At 40.1% G+C, this 21,642-nt stretch overlaps 1 protein-coding gene across 4 annotated transcripts in view; it reads left to right on the top strand.

Annotated features, from left to right (window-relative positions):
• Window positions 1-3,411: 3,411 nt before the first annotated feature.
• The window catches only part of si:ch211-26b3.4 (connector enhancer of kinase suppressor of ras 2), a 597,975-nt gene continuing 579,744 nt past the window's right edge, over window positions 3,412-21,642 (top strand). For all 4 annotated transcript variants that reach the window (XM_051935079.1, XM_051935080.1, XM_051935081.1 and 1 more), the window contains exon 1: window positions 3,412-3,941. In XM_051935079.1, the coding sequence (XP_051791039.1) occupies window positions 3,878-3,941 (64 nt within the window). In that variant the 5' untranslated portion in view covers window positions 3,412-3,877. The remainder of the gene's footprint in view (window positions 3,942-21,642) is intronic.

A 21,642-nucleotide genomic window follows, 5' to 3' on the forward strand; every position in this document is an offset into this window, starting at 1 on the left:
GGCATTTAAAAGTGTGCTCGTGTGTAATTTCAGTCGAGTACAACCTTCGATATCCGATTAACAACAGCAGTAACATTTATTTACTGTATAACACAACTTCTTTCAAATCGTGCAGCTCAATATGCAACTAGCTAAGCAATTCTTACGGCTGCACTTCAAAGAAGCTGTTGTCATTACGTTATCCTTTTAATTCAATTCAGTGTCGCTAGGGGCCGGAGTCTATACCGGCTTCGCGGAGTTCAAACAACCAGTACACGAGCACATCGCAGGGCCCACCTACGACAACACCACGGTAACACTCGGGACCAGTTTAGCATGCATGTTACAGTGACATGCGCGTCTGTGGCGATGTGGAGGAATGAAAGAAATTTTTCTAGAAAATCCGTGTTTCCGGCGGTGATTGTACGCTGACGTGGTGACGTCCCGCATTCAGTATATTCTTGAAATATGTTTGACTCGATGCCGGAGGGAAGAACCCGCCACTTTAATACAATAATTTGAGCTTAATTTAGTAATCACCCAGACGCTGTGCTTTTTTGATATAGCCTACTGTATGGGTGGAAGCCGACATTCCTGCCCTGGATAATCAGACCAGAGTGGAACCTGCAAACTCCGCAGTCAGTTAGGAGATCGGAATTTGAACAATAGATAACAAACATCCAGTAAAACATTTAACTTATACCGTTAATTACGGTCAACTGGGTTGCAAATGGAATAAACGAGGGAGTGCTCAACATAATTTTTTAAGATGCCGCCTAAAGAATTTGCCCCTATGTTTGAAACGTAATCGATGTATTCTATGCATGAAGTTTGCAAGTTCTACGATTGCTCACATCGATTTGGTCCAGCTTTATTTTACTGCTTATACCACAAAGGAGAGTCGATTTACATCTGTATCGTCTGTGTCTGTGCACACGATCTTGTTATTGACTGACCTCATTTTGGGTTTATAATTCGACTGGTAGAAGGCAACGAAATTTATTAGCAATGCTAATCTACGCACTGCAAACTCCTATTTCATTGAACTGTGCACAAAAAGAAGAATGAATGCTATATGGTCTGATACCCTTTTCTGAAAACCATGAAAAGAGACAAACTGTTTTATATTTTGAAATATAAATTGCCAAGGATCGTCGTTTTGTTTTGTGTAAGTTCTATACGTATGAGCCTGTTTTGAACGCACACACCGTCATCTCTCCGTTGAACAAAACTGGTCTAAATTGAAAGATGTGATGGGAGAGAGAGAGAGAGAGAGAGAGAGAGAGTGTGTGTGTGAGAGAGAGAGAGAGAGACGGCCGGGTTGGGTTGCATGAGTGACGTAGAGAGAGAGCGAGAGAGAGAGAGAGAGAGGGAGAGGGAGAGGGAGAGAGAGCGGGAAGAGCAGTGCAAACCTTGCAGCCTAGTTTGCCGTTTTCGGTCACGACGCTTCTCTTTATAGTGTCCCTAGAGCTTCCTCACGGCCTCCAGACTAACAACCGTTTGGCTCAAGGTAGCCTAGAATAAATTACTCAGCGCTGCGGGCAAAGCAAAACGTTAAATGAAAACTTAAGGAATTACACTTTTTCAAATTCGAACCGTGAAATCAGATTCATTTGCTGACCCTTCTAATACTCGTTCGAAACTTGGTTAGAAAGTGCAATTTTAAAGGAACTATATTGTTCCGGCCAATCAGCTATAAACAGCAAAATACGACTGACAGAAACAAGTAACATAGATTGAAAGCATCTACAACAAACTGGCAATTTGTACGTATAAGCTAAGTAACTGAAACGAATCAACAGTTTTATCGACCCTATAAACTAAAATGCAAGTTATTTGGAAGGAAGCCTTGTTGGAACCAGTGGGACACGGTAGAACCTGTATTCCACTTAGATAGTAAGATGGGAGGCGGCAGCCCTAACCCCAAGTTCCTGAATCCAGAACCCCATTTTTTTGCATACATTCATAGTATCCGTTTAAGCTATTATTAAAGTTTCTGAATTTTTTAAAACAATCACAATGTCTGTCCTTGGCTCATATGCAGAAGTAACGGATATTCTGTCCCGTACATTAGAATAGTGACTTCGTGAGCATCGTGAGTAAAGGAAAACACATGAAAAGCTATTTAAGCACCTCATCGGAAAAAAACCAGACTTTTAAATGGAAGAGCAGCCATCAAACACTTTTCACGGTTTACAACTACAATGTTTCATTAAGCTGCGTGCCCTGTATTTATGTGCGCAGTATACCAAGTATAAATATACCAAGTATAAATATACGCGAAGATGTTAACTTTCAGTTCCGTCAGGTATTTAGTGTAATTGGTGAAGCAGAACCTTTCATATGCATGTGTTAGGGTAAGAAACCTCAAAACGGCGTCTTAGAAGCGACACATCGTAATTTTGTTTGAATAGTTCACTTATTGATTGATCAGTTAATGAAATGATTTAATGCGTTATGTACCATGGTTAAGGTTAAGTTTCACTACCACGTCTAGAAGGGCGTTGTACTTATTAAGGGCTTCCATGCTTTAGACAAGCTTTTACTGTAGGTGTGAATAATTAACTTTCCATAACATTCAGAGAAAGCCCACAAACTAAATGAAAACAACACTGCACGAAGCACGATCTTTAAACTATTTCATGGCTATATAAAATCCCTGTGGTGGCGCAGCAGGTTGCGTTGCCAGCACATTTCCTATACGCGAGGCCTCTTACCGAATTCTGCATGCTATTTACTGCATGTCTGTGTTCTCATGGACCCGAGCCTGTGCTCACCTTTACTATTATGTAGCTTCGTAGGAGTTTTGCACAATATACAGACACTGCTGAGCGTAACGCAAAAAGTAATACAGCTGGCCACACTCACTGGTTCTAGGTAGGGGAAAACTCTGTACTTAAGGTGATTGGGTACAGGAGAAGAAAATCAGCTAAGTTAATTGCTGCGCCACTACATCGCTTCAAAGACTGATCAGCAAAGTTGTGCTGGTGTGAGCAGTGTGATCTGCTGTGAGGGGGATTCTCGGCGATCCTTATTTATGCTCAATGATAAGAAGATGCTTGTATTCATCGCTTAGTGTGCCATCAACATGAGTTTATTCCTGGCCAAAGCCCTGGTTTGCTTCGTATATTTCATCTTGATGATCACATGTATTCTTCCATTATACATATACTGCTATTATTTTTTTATTGACGACAACTGCTAACAATTTTTTAAAAACGGATTCAGTGCTGTATACCACTTTAAAGCAAGGCGCGGGCGAAAAATCTGACTGCCCTTTTACATTATATAGCGCTCTTCACCGTGAGCACCCAGAACAGCAACCAAGCACAGTGAAGCAAAATGCAATCAATTATGTGGTTGTACTGAAATGTGCACAGAAAAAATACTAACTGGTGTGTGCAATCCGCTCGTGGTGTTTATTAAGGGAGAGTGAGTCGATGATGCTCATTATACAGAGATGAGGGATTGGTACACCTCACTGGGCGGTAGAGGATGCGCACACGCCCGACACATACTGTGGCTGCTTCTAGTGGAATGTACTACTCCAGGCTGGCGGTGAGCGCTTTTTCTCCCAACCACTGCACCATTTCCTGGTTCATGTGGCCCGGGTTTTGCTGCTGCAGAGTGCAGTGGGGAGGTGCTATAGACTCGCTCAGCTCACACAGCCCCTGACTCGATTAGAGTAACACAGTGCGGGGATCTAAGCAGGAGGGACGTCGGGTTCGCCAGCTCCGCCGCGTGCGTGTGTGTGTATGTGAATGCGTGTGGACTGCACCATCCTTCCCAGTACCCTCATTCAGCCATGCTTTGAAAGCATACATCTCACAAAATATATATTGAAATTTTTAATCACTTCAAGCATTCTGAAGAGTGTGAAAGAAAACTGACTTCGGCTATGGCTTTGGTTATGGAACCTATTAGCAAATGGACACCCAAGCAAGTGTTAGACTGGATGAAAGGTACTATTTTTTCTATATACTTTTTCTGCGTGCTTTTCCCTCGACTATTGAAATATTTTATGCTGTGTTATGTATATAATGCACCTGTGTGGTAGAATAAATGGCAATGCATTTAAGCTGCTAGCAGGATCAGATTTTTTAAGCTAAATATCGCACAGCAAAAATGTATGGCACAAAACGGGCACATGCAACGCGTGCACTCTCCGATCTGCACTAAAGTGCACGCGTCCGACTCGCTTCAGCAGTCGTGAAAGATGCCCGTGAATTTGTGCAAATACGTGTGGCGTATACATCGCATTTATTCTTTTTACGTTCAGAGCACGATACATTTTTTTTGTCTTTTGCAAGGATCAGGTGAGATGATGCAGTGGCATGTGTTTGTATCCGTGTGACTGACTAATAATCACCCTCCCGAAATAAATTAAGCAAATGCCTTTTGTCTTTTCAGTCTCTGTTTATGGCTTTATGGTGTTATTTTCTATTACCTTTGCAGTCTGCCTGCCTATTAGGCTTTTTGTTTGCAAACCTATGTGGGCAAGCAGTAGCACCCTGGACAGTGCAGGGTTGCCTTTTAAGGAAATTGCTTGTTATCTATCAGTCGACTTTATATGATAATGTTTCATTGGATAGAAACACAAACCCAATTTGCATTAATTACAGTAGCCTAGCATTAAAAGCGTTGTGCATCGAATGCTTCGTCCCTCCAGGAGGAAATCCGTGGATTAAAAAAGAAAGAAAAATGTCTATACAATGTATAGAATGTCAGGAGCTTCACTGTAACATTGACAAGTGAGCAAGTCGGGAAAAATACGGTTGTCAAACTTTAAGCTGCCTTCATGAATGTGTCCCGCCCCGTTTCTGAACAGTGGAGAGCTCTCTCTTCTGTTTCTCATGTGGGAATCCCCCTTTCAACGCTTGAAACATGCAGATCAGCAGCTAGCAGGGCATGATTTAATGAGCAGCCATGGGTCTGGAGAGCCTTTTAGTGAGGGATCATCGGAAAGATGTTGCATTTTCTCGTTATTAAAATATTAAACCAGAGGAAAAGAAATTAAATTGTTCTAAGACTCTTTATGATTTTTAACATTTTGCAAGAAATATCAGACATTCTTCTTCTTTTAGTACAGTACTTCAAAACAGGTGAAATCCAAATGCTATTTGTTAAGTAAAAAGGGAGAAATAGTGTTGGTTCCGAAGACTGACAAACAGCACACATGTCTGGATAAATATATATGAAAAAGTAAAGGGAGGGGTCTAAATGTCCTTCTAATTTTAAGCAAGCCCCTCCCCTCCCAAGGCCTCAGCTCACCTGCAGGTGAAAAGACCTCTCAAAAGCAGTTCAGGATTCATTTTGGCAAAAGGAATGTCCATGCTTCATGCAATGAAGGCAGGATGAATGGCATTAAATATTAAGCAAGGATGTGATCCTCAGAACTAATGTTACTTTTATTGGAAGATATCTATATATAGAGCACAATTTGTAGCCCATTTCACAAATGATACTTTTCCTCAGGGAATGAAATTATATTTAGAATATATTATACGACTGAATCAAGTTGGCCTAATTTAATGATACTGAGGTTAGTGCAAAAATGTTCCTTCCAGGAGTGTTTCTGTGATGTCACCACAGGCATGAGGAGATCAAATTTGCTCCCTGAAGGAAAAATCATTGTAAAGCACAATATTCCTTTTGAGATAGCAGGCACTGACGTAAGACTTGTAGCCATAAATGTCTGGCTACAAGTCAGACAGCTTGCAACTGGAATGTCTTCTCTAGCGAGGGGAATCACTAACCCCAAAAACACAGTACTGGCTCCAAATGTTCCTGGAAACTGACCAGCTCAGTGCATGGCTGCATAAAGCAAGTGATAAATCCATTAGATATGCAGTGGCGTGATGGAAATGCAATCAATCATTTATTTTATATATATATATATTTTTTTTCTTAATTTATTGGGGTACAATCTGCTTTTATTTACTAACACTTGATTATTTTCTGCTTTATAAACGACCTTATATACCAAATTACCTTTACTCCCTCAATATAGGGATGTGTTAATTATTATTATTATTATTATTATTATTTTTTTGCTAAAGGTTGTTTTCTCTTATTTAAATAAAGTGTCTTTTGCAACTAACGGAACAGAGCACACAATAACTGACTTGTCTAGTGTTTTTCAGCCACATGACTGAGTGCCACTTCAAAATAAGTAAACGTGTAATATATAAGCGGGCGTTTTTTTTTGTTTGTTTGTTTTTTTTTTAACTCCAACGGAGATGTCACTCTCGTTCACAGGTCCAGCATTTTATTTTTTCAGACACGAACATCAATAACGAGTTCGGCTTCATCAGATCACGATAATTAATAGCAATGCTTAAATAGCCTTGACTAGACGGGCATCTTGATTTTCTCACCACGACTCCCCTACTTGCCTTATGGCAGCCCCCTAACCTTATTCGACCCTGTCTGTTCTAATAACGGTATACACATACACAAAGCAGCGAGAACATACACGCCAGGAAAAGATAAGTCAACCAAAGAAGGTAAAAGGCAAACCAATCAGTCTTCAATTTGCATTGGCTTCATCGCCCAATATTAGCACAAATTTGCTTCATACTTGCACACGTCCACACACGCATGTAAACATATATGTACAACAAGACGCTCGTCATGGCCAGATAATTGTGCAATTAAGCAACGCTGTGGACTGGTCAATGGGCGCTTGAAGCCAGACCGAAATGCAGCCGATTAAATCAAGTATGTCTTAAATATGTTATAGTAAGGTTTTTAATAACTTTTAGAAAATTGTCATTTTTACTTGATCGCGAATCATAGAAACCTTGTAACCTTGCAGATGATCGAAATGCTAATATGGGAATACCCTCATAAACCGCTGTGGAATACGGATAAACAAGGGCATCCCTAAATATGCTAAATTCGGAGTTACAGCCCCCAAACGCTAACATCTCATAAACCAACATTTAGAACGTTGATCAGGGAATACCCGACAAACAGACGTGGAGAAATGCTCCAGGGAGAATGGGGAAACCCCCTCCCACCGCTCTGGCATCGTCACGCTCCCGTTTCTTACCCACTCCCCACCACACACACTCTAAAAATGTTAAAGTTATCACAGTGGGCAGATGCAGAGGGATGAAAATTGTTTTGCCACAGATCATTGGGGCTTTTTCTTATCGGTTAATGATATTGGTTCGTTTTGTACAATATAGGTAAAAAAAAGCCGTATTTTCCCAGATCAGTTATAAAAAAAAAAACAAAAAAAACAAAACACGGATTGACGTGTCTCTCATCCTTATGAAACGCCATGATTTTAAACAAAAAATGTAATTTAACCGAAAAGGTAAATTGGGTTAACCGAGTTTAGCAATGTATGCAAATGGAACTAAGAAAAAAGGCGTGTAACGAACGATAGGTGTTAAAATTATTACCTGCTTTCAAATAGGAATAAAGAAAGATAAGGAAACAGATACGAAGCTAAATACGAGCTTTGCCGTTTGTGATTGAGCCGATGCCGTTGCCAGTGTCGCCCCATATTGACTGTAAGCTCTTATTCTTCACTGCATGATAGCTATTCGTGCATTTCTATCTATCTATCTATCTATCTATCTATCTATCTATCTATCTATCTATCTATCTATCTATCTATCTATCTATCTATCTATCTATCTATCTATCTATCTATCACTGGACTCAATCATCAGTTTCAATCAGCTATAGTGTGTTTTGACCAAAGTGTGTTTGTTTATTTATTTATTTATTTAAATAGCTTTTGTAAAAAGACAATTTCCCCCCATGGACAAATAAAGTTCTATCTATCTATCTATCTATCTATCTATCTATCTATCTATCTATCTATCTATCTATCTATCTATCTATCTATCTATCTATCTATCTATCTATCTATCTATCTATCTAAGAGCTCTCCTATGGTAACACAGTTCATTTTCATACTGGAGTGCCTTCTGTGTGGTTGTTGTTTATTCTGCCCGTGTTCACATGAGTTTCCTTTCACAAATATTGTATATGCTGTTTGGTGAATCTCCCATGGGTGGATTTTGTTCTATATGTATAAGCATGTTTCATGATATTTTTTCCCTGCCTTACACCACACAACACATTCATCCATATATCTGTGATCAAGCCAGTTTAAACAGTTTTCAGGGTCACGTGAAGTAAGGCTTATCCTGGTGGCACTGGGTTCAGTGCAGAAGCCAGTACTATGTGTCAGTCCATCCAAGAATACACACTTGCACATAGCCATGTTCACTGATCTATGGCTAATTATACCTAACTTGTAAAATGTAGGTATAAGGGAGGAAAACCAGAGCACCTGAAGAGAAATAATGTAGACACAATACAAATATCTAAACTCCATGCAGTCAGTGTCTCTTGTTCTAATCCTCTACTTCTTTTCCCATTTGTTTCCATTAAATACAGTACTTATAGATTACAATAGGTTCAAAAGTAAGAAAGGCAACCCTGACTTCAATTGCCTTCAGCACAATAATTTCCTGCTTGCTACCATTCATCTTCAAAATTCATCATCTTACATCTATGATGATGTAAATTCCCACACCCAAGAATACTTGCTTCTCATTTTTATCCTTTATCAATGTTTTAGACACACAAGGACTTTTGCAGCCAGCTTCCTTTACTTCTATCCCATAATCCCCATTAATCGACTGTTTTTGTAAGGCTCTGTTGAAATCATTCCAGGAACTCCATGTGTCGGTTGGTAAGACATTATATTCAGCTTGTGCTTGAGACATTCTTTTTTCTCAAATTTTCAGTTTTTCTAGACTTGGTTTTCTTATGTTTTAACTCTTTTTCAAACTGAGCATTTCTAATCTCCAGATCCCGACTCCTGTGTATACTTCCTTCAATTTGATTCTAGGACTTTTCAATATTTCTGTTATCTACCTTGTAATTGAGTTCCTTGACCATTTACTTTATTGTTCTTGTTTGCTTTATAAAACTGCTTTGTGATAGTGGTTAGTGCACAAAATAGTTATATATACAGTTATACTGGCATCCCTGTGCTTTTCACAGATGAGAGCAGGTTCACCCTGAGCACATGTGACAGATGTGAAAGGGTCTGGAGAAGCCGTGGAGAATGTTATGCTGCCTGTAACATTGTTCAGCATGACCGGTTTGGTAGTGGGTCAGTGATGGTCTGAGAAGGCATATCCATGGAGGGATGCACAGACCTCTACTGGCTAGACAACAGTACCTTGACTGCCATTAGGTACTGGGAGGAAATCCTTGAACCAATTGTCAGACCCTATGCTGGTGCAGTGGGTCCTGGGTTCCTCTTGGTGCACGACAATGCCCAGCCTCATGTGGTCAGAGTATGCAGGCAGTTCCTGGAGGATGAAGGAACTGATACCATTGACTGGCCTCCATGCTTGCCTGAACTAAATCCAATAGAACACCTCTGGGTGTGACATTATGTTTCAGTCCATCCAATGCCGGCAGGTTGCACCTCAGACTGTACAGGAGCTCAGTGTTGCCCTGGTCCAGATCTGGGATGAGATCCCCCAGGACACCGTCCGTCGTCTCATTAGGAGAATGTGCTGTCATTGTCAGGCATGCATACAAGCACGTGGGGGCCATACAAACTACTGAATACAATTTGGAGATGCTGCAATTAAATTTTGGCAAAATGGACTAGCATGACGCATCATGTTTTCACTTTGATTTTTGGGGTGTCTTTGAATTCAGCCCTCTATAGGTTGATAACTTTCATTTCCATCAAATAATGTGGCATCCTTTCGTTCCTAACACATTACCCAGTCCATATCAGTAGAGATATCCAGCAGGATTTTTTTCCCATTGAGATCTGATGTGTTTCCAAAGTGTTCCTTTAATTTTTTTCATAAGTTTATTTTATATATATATAAAAACACTTTTTTCTGTCTGACATATTCAATCCATGTATTCTTTTTATTTCAGTACCTCCTTTAGGCTATGCTGTGCAATGTATCTTTGTGTTCTGTCACAAAAACAGACAAATAAGTCTTGCTTTCCCCAATTTCTGCCTGACGTGCTTGCGTTTCTGAGCATTCATTTCACCACATCCATGTTATGTGTCTATACCCATAATCTATTTTTGTTGCATTCAAGCATCAATGGATTGCAGGCAGTGGAACTTAGTGGCTAAGGCACCGCATGGACTGTAAACTATGATGCCGCCCTTTGATTCTCCTCTCTTCAACTGTCACGTAAGCTTCCAGTGCTTACTGTATAGTGTAATTTCTAAATGACTGCTCTGTGTCCATGTGTCATTATAACATGTACTAGTAATCAGGTAAACCATAAATTAATTTTGTCTAGTATTTACTCAACAACAAAGTTGATTGTTATTCTCTTTGTTAAGGGTTCAATATTCTTTAGAGGAGGTGAACAGGGATATATTGATATATTTCATAGATGGGATTGCTGACCATTTGTTTTACTTTTTAGAGAATCATTTAAAGACATTGTTACTTTGAGGTCAGGATTTTTGGCCGCTTAGTTGGATCAGTCATGTGGTGTATGTACAGTATTCATTTCATTCTGCTCATTTCACAAAGCTGTCTAGTTTAATTTTAAAATGGTGCCAGTGTCATCATATGCTGACTTGCATCTGCTCAGTCGCATGCTCCTGTGTTGCCTGCTGATGACATAAGCACATCGCCTGATGTCCAGGATATGAATAAATCAACAGTATGAATAAAAATGTGTACTTGGCAGAAGTTTCACTTTAAATGTAACATTTCTGTGTGCTTGTCATCTTAAATTAGAAAATCATGTTTTTCTTGTTCTGTCTCTTTGTAATGGCTATGCTTTACGTGAGACCTTGACAATTTTTGAAAAGCATCTGGATGGCATATTGGGACAGTTTACCAACCAAACATGTTAGATTCCTTTTATCTGTGAAGTTTGGTATGATTTTATGCCTTCTAGCAAACACTTTTTCATACAGGTGACTGGAGTATTTTAAAAACTGTACATCTGGGTACGATTCCTTTGTGACTGCAACACTTTAACGTTTTCTTTCATTTTACCAAAACAACATTAGCTGGGCTGAGTAGGTTTTAAAGGCCACCAATTTAATTTCACTGAAAAGGTCATCTGAGTATGTACCATACATTAAAAATTTCTCTACCATTTTGCTTGAGCTTTACCTTTAGGCTCGTCATTCCTCAAAATGCTGCTATTTTTGCAGGTGACTGATGTTTTCAGAAATGATCAGTGGCGTCATTCCCTTGTTCTGTTAGCTGTTGCGTGGCTTGAATTTGTAAAGGAAGCCAGAAGTAATTTCCATGTCTCATAAATCAGTTTAACTTATGGAATGGACGGTTAACACCGGGTTGCTCTAAAACAAATTTATTCATTTTTTGTTGTCTACCCTGTAGCTTGGGTGTTGCTCATTTTAATATTTTTGTACATGTATTCAGTGGCAGTTTGCAATACATTTAAATTGTTTCTGGGGGACTCTGGTGTCAATTGATGTATCTAATGTGGTATAACAGAGTGTTCTGTGATCATATGTTCCCCATCCTACCTTGCATCCATTGCAGTTGAGATAGCCTCTGCCTCCCTTTCCCATTGACCAGTACTGAGTCAAGACAGTTTAGCTTTGAACGTCATTTTTAAAACATGATCAGATGCCTATTCTAAGATGACATCGTATTAGTTCTCCCTTTGGTTATGTGCGAGCCAGTGTAGCTTCATGACCAAGTGATTTCAAACCTTCCTTTTGCTATTGTTAATAGCATTATCAACACAACACATATGCTGTATTGTTATGTGCAGAAAGAGATGTTCACTTTTGTTTGTGATCTCATTTTAATCAGTTTGAATTTTAAAAGTAGAATGATTAACATTCTGCTTAGCTTTCTTCACAATCTTCAGATCTCTGAGGAGTTGGCACATTTTCCCTTGTGTTTTCTCTGCATACTCTGGTTTTCCTTTTTCTCCCCAAAGTTGTACATTTTAAAGTATCTGGTGATTCAAATCAAGTGACTATGGGCACCTAGTGTGCTTTGTAATGGACTGTTGTCTGATTCAAGGTTGGTCTGTGCCTAGTACAGATGGTCTATAGATTCATTCAGACTCTGAAATTTATTATCAGGATTGTTAAAGTAATGTTCTATTTATTATTTTTATTTTTGTCCAGAATGGCAGTTATGTCATGATTTACTCCATTTTGTTTTTAGGATGTGCATTAAAACTCTTGAGTGTACCTAGGTACGTGGTGCATATGATGTTTTCCATTAGATATCTTTGCAGCTATAAGATTACTTCATGGTCTTAAAGGAAAACTCCACCCAAAAATGCTACATTTTTTATATGTTACTTACCTCATGTTGTTGTAGAGATGGCTGAGAAAAACTTTAAATTTCATGTTTAAATGGAGAACTGAGATCACAAAATTAATCTATACTAATAAAAGGCAAAGCCCTCACTGACTCACTGACTGACTGACTGACTGACTGACTGACTCACTCATCACTAATTCTCCAACTTCCCGTGTAGGTAGAAGGCTGAAATTTGGCAGGCTCATTCCTTACAGCTTACTTACAAAAGTTAGGCAGGTTTCATTTCGAAATTCTACGCGTAATGGTCATAACTGGAACTGGATTTCAGCCGTTAAACGCGCAAAAATGTCAGTACACCAGATAAATAAGCGCAACATATTATCAGTTGTATTGTATGCTTACAATACATATAGAAATGTGTTAATTGTTAACTAATATTATGGGATGGTGTTTTTCGACTCGTGCCTTGATTTAAACGATTGCATGTCTTGGTGGGTTTGCGTAGCTTATTGTCAATATCTTTACACCTCTTTTTAAGACTTAATTTAAAAAGGTTTTCTTTTCTTCTTAATTAAAATTTAAAAGCAATACTTCACCGCTGCGAAGCCCCTCTAGCGCTGACGTCCGAGGTTCGATTACCGTAAGCGAGTGCAGTGAGTGTGTACGCCTGATGAGCCAAGAATAAGGGGGAAAGACGTGTCGCGTACTCTTTGCATTATTTGACAGTAAACTATTTTCATCCATTCTATGATCTGCTTCTCACAACTGAAGGCACCGTGGCTGATGTTACCTGACTTGCTGGCCAACCATAAACGTTACCTGGTAGGTAACCACCCACTCACTTCACTCCCTTACGGGAATCGAACCTCGTACGTCAGTGCTAGAGGCGAAGCCCCTAAAATTGCACAACGGCGTGTGGTTCGTTTATTTGACAGCATGTACATCGGGGTAATTACATTCACGGCATTTGTAGTCTGATTCACAATCTGATTGTATGGGTGGTTACCTACCAGGTAACGCTTATGGTTAGCCAGCAAGTCAGCTCGAAGTGATCACTCGAGTGAAGGCAGCTTCACAAAAAAACAGATCCTTAACAAACTGTTATTGGTATATTTTCCCTCAATTTTAAAAGGTTTTCTTTTCTTCTTAATAAAAATTTAAAAGCAGTACTTCGCCAGTGCGAAGCGCGGGGATTTGAGCGACTGACGCATACAGACATATTCATGAGTGCAGGTACTTCAGAAAGAAAGCACCGTGTAAACCTAAACTTTAAATTAAGTTCATAGACCTACAAAAGGTTGCCATTGATTTGAGGCAAGATTGCTTTACTCATGTACAACTATACGTTGAATTCTTAACAGTAAGCTTGCACAGCTTGGTCATATTACAACCTGAGTGCTGAACTGACAACGTCGTATACAAACAGAACTATAACAATTGTAATAAACAAACAAAAAAAAAAAGCGAAGAACCCTTGGATTTAATAAAAAGGCTCCTTCCTTGGCGAAGCAAGGAAAAAGGAAGACCTTATATGGCGTTCGTTTATAAAACAGCGGAAAAGCTGTGTTAAGGCTGCTTCACAAAAAAACAGATCCTTAACAAATTGCTATTGGGATATTTTCCCTCAATTTAAAAAGCTTTTCTTCTTAATAAAAATTTAAAAGCAGTACTTCGCGGGGATTTAGATATAGATATATATATATATCCATCCATCCATTTTCCAACCCGCTGAATCCGAACACAGGGTCACGGGGGTCTGCTGGAGCCAATCCCAGCCAACACAGGGCACAAGGCAGAGAACCAATCCTGGGCAGGGTGCCAACCCACCGCAGATATATATATATATATATATATATATATATATATATATATATATATATATATATATATATATATATATATATATATATATATATATAGAGATGTATATAGAGATATAGATATATATAGATATATACTGTATATATTTCTATATCTATATATGTATATGTATGTATGTCTGTATATATATATATATATATATATATGTAAGCTTATAAGTACTGCCTTACTTCTCTTTAAGAAAGGAAGATGTAATGATACTTGATTTAAACGATTCCATGTCTTGGTGGGTTTGCGTAGCTTATTGTCAATATCTTTACACCTGTTTTTAAGACGTATTGACTGAAACGGGCTTTCACAAAAAAAGTTAGGGCTTTGCTACAGGATACACCCTCCACAAGTTAAGCAAGTAAAAATAAAAGTGTATATTTCTGTTTTATTTAAACCTTTTAAGTTTGTATGCATAGCCCCGTTTTGCTGTTTTATTTTTTTTTTTCTTTCTTCAGTAATATTAAATCTCCTTAAAGAAAAAGAACATATGTATTTTACTTTTTTTGTAACTCTTTAGTAATATTTTAGTGTAAAAGGATAACCAGTATTTAAACATTTTATGTTACTTTATAAAGTTATTTTACACAATGTTGAAAAATTAATAAGAAAGCTACATATTTTGGCAGCTGCTGCTTTAATTTTCAATGAAATGAAAAAAGCTCTCCAAGAGAAAACCTCAATGAAGAAGACACAGTTTACACTAAAAAGGAGAAACCCTCATTTTTAAAGGTTTGCTGCAGATGACTTGACTGAAAATAAATTAATACTTCCTATGTGTATAATACATATTTATCTATTTTACTTATGCCTTTATTCCAGCAACTTGCAACATCTGAGGTACAATTTGTTACATTACTTTTGTTTTTTGCAGCACAGGCAGGTGAAGTGACTTCCTCAGGGTCACACAGTGGTGTCAGTACCAGGATGTGAACTGACAAGCTCCGGGTTTGCTGAAATATTACTGAAGAAAGAAAAAAAACGAAAACGGGCAAATAGGGCTATGCATACAAATGTCCATCCATCCATTATCCAACCCGCTATATCCTAAATACAGGAGCCAATAAGTAGATATGTATATATACAGTATATATATATATATATATATATATATATATATATATATATATATATATATATATATATATATATATATATATATATATATATATATATGTGAATGTATGTATGTATGTATATATGTATGTCTATATTTATATGTATATATATATATGTAGATATGTAAATTAGTATATGCATATATATATATGTATATGTGGATGTGTATATGTATATACAGTAATCCCTCCTCCGTCGCGGGGGTTGCGTTCCAGAGCCACCCGCGAAATAAGAAAATCCGTGAAGTAGAAACCATATGTTTATATGGTTATTTTTATATTGTCATGCTTGGGTCACAGATTTGCGCAGAAACACAGGAGGTTGTAGAGAGACAGGAACGTTATTCAAACACTGCAAACAAACATTTGTCTCTTTTTCAAAAGTTTAAACTGTGCTCCATGACAAGACAGAGATGACAGTTCCATCTCACAATTAAAAGAATGCAAACATATCTTCCTCTTCAAAGGAGTGCGTGTCAGGAGCAAAGCCTGTCAGAAAGAGATAGGAAAGCAAACAAATCAATAGGGCTGTTTGGCTTTTAAGTATGCGAAGCACCGCGGCACAAAGCTGTTGAAGGCGGCAGCTCACACCCCCTCCGTCAGGAGCAGAGAAAGAAGAGAGAGAGAGAGACAGAGTTTGTTTTTCAATCAAAAATCAATACGTGCCCTTCGAGCTTTTAAGTATGCGAAGCACCGTGCAGCATGTCGCTTCAGGAAGCAGCTGCACAGAAGGTAGCAACGTGAAGATAATCTTTCAGCATTTTTAGACGAGCGTCCGTATAGTCTAGGTGTGCGAACAGCCCCCCTGCTCAATCCCCCTACGTCAGGATCAGAGAAAGTCAGCGCAAGAGAGAGAGAGAGAAAAGTAAGTTGGGTAGCTTCTCAGCCATCTGCCAATAGCGTCCCTTGTATGAAATCAACTGGGCAAACCAACTGAGGAAGCATGTACCAGAAATTAAAAGACCCATTGTCCGCAGAAATCCGCGAACCATCAAAAAATCCGCGATATATATTTAAATATGCTTACATATAAAATCCGCGATGGAGTGAAGCCGCGAAAGGCAAAGCGCGATATAGCGAGGGATTACTGTATATGTATATGTAGATATGTGTATATGTAGATATGTATATATATGTATATATGTTTATGTATATATTTATATGTTTACATAACCTCTTTAACACACTACTTCTCCGCTGCGAAGCGCGGGTATTGTGCTAGTGATACAATAGGATTCAATTTAGATCCAGGCTAAACAACATGAAACATTATCAAATGTCGATAAATGTTGCATGCTGCTGTCGTATGCCCACAACATCACAAACATATGCATTTTGGGTAAAATTTTATTTAATAAAATCCATCCATCCATCCATCCATCCATCCATCCATCCATCCTCTTCCGCTTATCCGAGGTTGGGTCGCGGGGGCAGCAGCTTGAGCAGAGATGCCCAGACTTCCCTCTCCCCGGCCACTTCTTCTAGCTCTTCCAGGAGAATCCCAAGGCGTTCCCAGGCCTGCCGGGAGACATAGTCCCTCCAGCGTGTCCTGGGTCTTCCCCGGGGCCTCCTCCCGGTTGGACGTGCCCGGAACACCTCACCAGGGAGGCGTCCAGGAGGCATCCTGATCAGATGCCCGAGCCACCTCATCTGACTCCTCTCGATGCGGAGGAGCAGCGGCTCTACTCTGAGCCCCTCCCGGATGACTGAGCTTCTCACCCTATCTTTAAGGGAGAGCCCAGACACCCTGCGGAGAAAACTCATTTCAGCCACTTGTATTCGCAATCTCGTTCTTTCGGTCACTACCCATAGCTCATGACCATAGGTGAGGGTAGGAACATAGATCGACTGGTAAATTGAGAGCTTTGCCTTATGGCTCAGCTCCTTTTTCACCACGACAGACCGATTCAGAGCCCACATCACTGCGGACCCCGCACCGATCCGTCTGTCGATCTCACGCTCCATTCTTCCCTCACTCGTGAACAAGACCCCGAGATACTTGAACTCCTCCACTTGGGGCAGGACCTCGCTCCCAACCCTGAGAGGGCACTCCACCCTTTTCCGGCTGAGGACCATGGTCTCGGATTTGGAGGTGCTGATTCCCATCCCAGCCGCTTCACACTCAGCTGCAAACCGATCCAGAGAGAGCTGAAGATCACGGCCTGATGAAGCAAACAGGACAACATCATCTGCAAAAAGCAGTGACCCAATCCTGAGTCCACCAAGCCGGACCCCCTCAACACCCTGGCTGCGCCTATAAATTCTGTCCATAAAAGTTATGAACAGAATCGGTGACAAAGGGCAGCCCTGGCGGAGTCCAACTCTCACTGGAAACTGGTTCGACTTACTGCTGGCAATGCGGACCAAGCTCTGACACCGATCGTACAGGGACCGAACAGCTCTTATCAGGGTGTCCGGTACCCCATACTCTCGGAGTACCCCGCACAGGATTCCCCGAGGGACACAGTCGAACGCCTTTTCCAAGTCCACAAAACACATGTAGACTGGTTGGGCGAACTCCCATGCACCCTCCAGGACTCTGCTGAGGGTGTAGAGCTGGTCCACTGTTCCACGACCAGGACGAAAACCACACTGTTCCTCCTGAATCCGAGGTTCGACTATCCGATGGACCCTCCTCTCCAGAACCCCCGAATAGACTTTTCCAGGGAGGCTGAGGAGTGCGATCCCTCTGTAGTTGGAACACACCCTCTGGTCCCCCTTCTTAAAGAGGGGGACCACCACCCCGGTCTGCCAATCCAGAGGCACTGTCCCTGATGTCCATGCGATGTTGCAGAGACGTGTCAACAATGACAGCCCTACAACATCCAGAGCCTTGAGGAACTCCGGGCGTATCTCATTCACCCCCGGGGCCCTGCCACCAAGGAGTTTTTTGACCATCTCGGTGACCTCAGTCCCAGAGATGGGGGAGCCCACCTCCGAGTCCCCAGGCTCTGCTTCCTCGTTGGAAGGCATGTTAGTGGGATTGAGGAGATCTTCAAAGTACTCCCCCCATCGACCCACAACGTCCCAAGTCGAGGTCAGCAGCACACCATCCCCACCATACACAGTGTTGACACTGCACTGCTTCCCCCTCCTGAGACGCTGGACGGTGGACCAGAATCTCCTCGAAGCCATCCGAAAGTCATTTTCCATGGCCTCCCCAAACTCCTCCCATGCCCGAGTTTTTGCCTCAGCAACCACCGAAGCCGCATTCCGCTTGGCCTGCCGGTACCTATCAGCTGCCTCCAGAGTCCCATAGGACAAAAGGGACCGGTAGGACTCCTTCTTCAGCTTGACGGCATCCCTCACCGCCGGTGTCCACCAACGGGTTCGGGGATTGCCGCCACGACAGGCACCGACTACCTTACGGCCACAGCTCCGGTCAGCCGCCTCAACAATAGAGTCATTGAACATGGCCCATTCGGACTCAATGTCCCCCACCTCCTTCGGGACATGGTCGAAGTTCTGCCGGAGGTGGGAGTTGAAGCTACTTCTGATAGGAGGCTCTGCCAGACGTTCCCAGCAGACCCTCACAACACGTTTGGGCCTACCAGACCTGACCGGCATCCTCCCCCACCATCGGAGCCAACACCACCAGGTGGTGATCAGTTGACAGCTCCGCCCCTCTCTTCATCCGAGTGTCCAAGACATGTGGCCGCAAGTCCGACGACACGACCACAAAGTCGATCATCGAACTGAGGCCTAGGGTGTCCTGGTGCCAAGTGCACATATGAACACCCCTATGCTTGAACATGGTGTTCGTTATGGACAATCCGTGACGAGCACAGAAGTCCAATAACAAAACTTAATAAAATGCCAAACAATTGAATTTTGTAAAAATAAAGGGAAGGATTTGAGAGAGACTTAGTGCTTGAGCAAATCAATGAGGTACTGAATGTGGTTTAGTTGTAACTGTGATTATGGACTTCAGGCTTTGTGCTACCTTATGAACTGTAGTTATTGAGCTCTGATTTTAATTTACCAACTTTTGCTTCCCCTGAAAATCATACTAATATGCCCTTAAAATAGCACGATCACTGCCATTCTCCTTAAGTTTTGTTTGTGAGTACTTAAATGAAAAGTTCTTGACAGTCCCTGTCATGTTGTAGTAGGACGTCACTTAGCAATAGTGGAAAAAATGAGGAGACTGTTTTTAGAGTCAGTAGATTTGATAACTTTGACCACTTTAGAATTGGTAAAGTAGAAAAGCTAGAAACTCACCTCCCAGCTTGACAAACAATCTCTGGCCAGATTTTTGAATTCACTAATCTAAAGACATTAGTTCAGTTCTCTAATTCTTCCCCAGTGCAGTCCATGATCAACATAACCTGATTTGTGTTTTCACTTAAATAAAATTAAGTTATGTATTTGAATGTGGTCATATTTTATCATGATGCCAGAGAGCAGTGAAGTGTTATATATTGGTTTAACATGCAAGTAAGAATTTTTTTATACTCTACTCGTGTAAAAATCTTATTACTACTATTACTGCTACCTCTCTTACAACAATTTCTGCCATCATTACTACTAGTATTACTACTATTATTATATGGAAAAGATAAACTTAATGTAAGACTCCCTCATAGTTTTGCCAAAGAGCAGTAAATTCTATTTAGTCAGATACATTTTTACATTGATTTAATACTTTAATACTTTAGTTTATATATTTATGAAGTATCTAGAATTTGTTTGTGACAGCCTGTGGTTTAAAGTTTTATTTCATAGGCCTTGATGAAAAAAATCCAGCCGGAAATTTGTTACAAATTTTTCCATGAAAGTTAAAACTCAAAATATTTTAGACTGTGGCTGCTTGGCCATTTGTGCTGCCTAATTAAACAGGTTCTGTTTACAAAAGGTTATCCCTTCCAGCCCAACACCATCTCTTAATCCATGGAGCGCCTCACATTTCTTTGAAGAAATCTTCTTGATTCTGTCTTTTGCCTGTCAGTTTAAAATTTGTGAAACTCAGCAAAGCAATGAATTACTGGCTGGACATATTGGTCTACAAGAGTACCTTTACCAGCTTGAATTGCTGTTGTCAGTATTTATTTTCCAGATGGCTTTCATACAACAATTATTTAACACCAGGCAGACTCAAACATGGGTGACAAAGAATGAGTGTCTCTTTAACACGATTGAAGGCTACCATATAAAAAACATTTATACAGACAAATTCTTAATAGAACATGTTGGTATGGGAGAATTCATGAGTGGAATTCAGTGAATGTCAGTAAAGCATGCACCGTGGAGTCATTCAGCATCTTCAGTCAGAGCAATCGGGAAGCCAAACAAGTTATTTACCGTACATTTTCTTCAGCAAATCAAACAGTACTGTTATTTTCATGCATCTGTCCATTTTCTATATTTCTATACACCACAAGGCAGGAATTAGCTGCAGACTGTGAAGTGAGATCAAATAAAGTATGCACGTATAAACCAGTCTACCTAAGTGCAAGTCAATGAATTGTAAGAGTAAATTAGATGCCCCACAGAAAGAATATGCATCTCCACACTGAAGATTCCTTCAACATCACAATTAGGCAATAGTTTTCAGTTTTCTTTTCCTTCTTTTTTGGTCGAATTAATACCTTTCATGATAGAAACCCAATTTAAAACTGCTTTTCACAATAAACATAAGGCATAACTCAAAGTATAATGAAGCAATTTAATACCACGAAACCGTCTGCCTCTCTATTCCTATCTGAACCCTTATCTAGCCGGTGCTGTGAGTTACCCCCATGTCCAGAACAGTATTACCAAAAAGCACTTTCCTCTTTAACTGTTGTCTCTGTAGTACTCTTTCTAGATTAAGGTTATTATTGTTAATGAAAACTACAACTAAAATTACAAACAAGTTATTTTTTTAATCAAAGTTAAAGCAAAGTAAATAAAACATAAAACAAAACCAAAATTAAAACAACATTATTGAAAAACTGAAATAAAATAAAAATTGGGAATAAAAAAATCTGTCTTTTCTATTGTTTATTTAAACTACTTCCTACCTTTGTCAGTCCATCTTTTTTCCACTAATTGATGGTGGACTTTGTAGCTATGGAACCCAATGAGCAGGTGTCAGTCAGGTAGCTAGAAAGAAAACTTTTTTGACCAAAGATACAAATGATTCATTTGTCTGGGAATACTCTGAGAATGGCACAGAAAACAAAAAGAGCAAGTGCTCAATCCATGTACACGGATTTCAGGTTTGTGGTGCTAAATTAAAGAACCTGATAAATTGAAAAATATACTTACAGTGCTTGCAAAAAGATGCCTGCAAAGAAAGGGAGAACTGTAACACAAAAGTAAAAGGTAGAAAGTCAGAGTTGTCAGCTCTGGGGTTTTCACCCTAGCCTCAGATTCTTGGTGTGAAGAGGGTTGGACAGACATGCCCT

The sequence above is a fragment of the Erpetoichthys calabaricus genome, chromosome 12 (assembly GCF_900747795.2).
Source record: "Erpetoichthys calabaricus chromosome 12, fErpCal1.3, whole genome shotgun sequence".
NCBI lineage: Eukaryota > Metazoa > Chordata > Cladistia > Polypteriformes > Polypteridae > Erpetoichthys > Erpetoichthys calabaricus.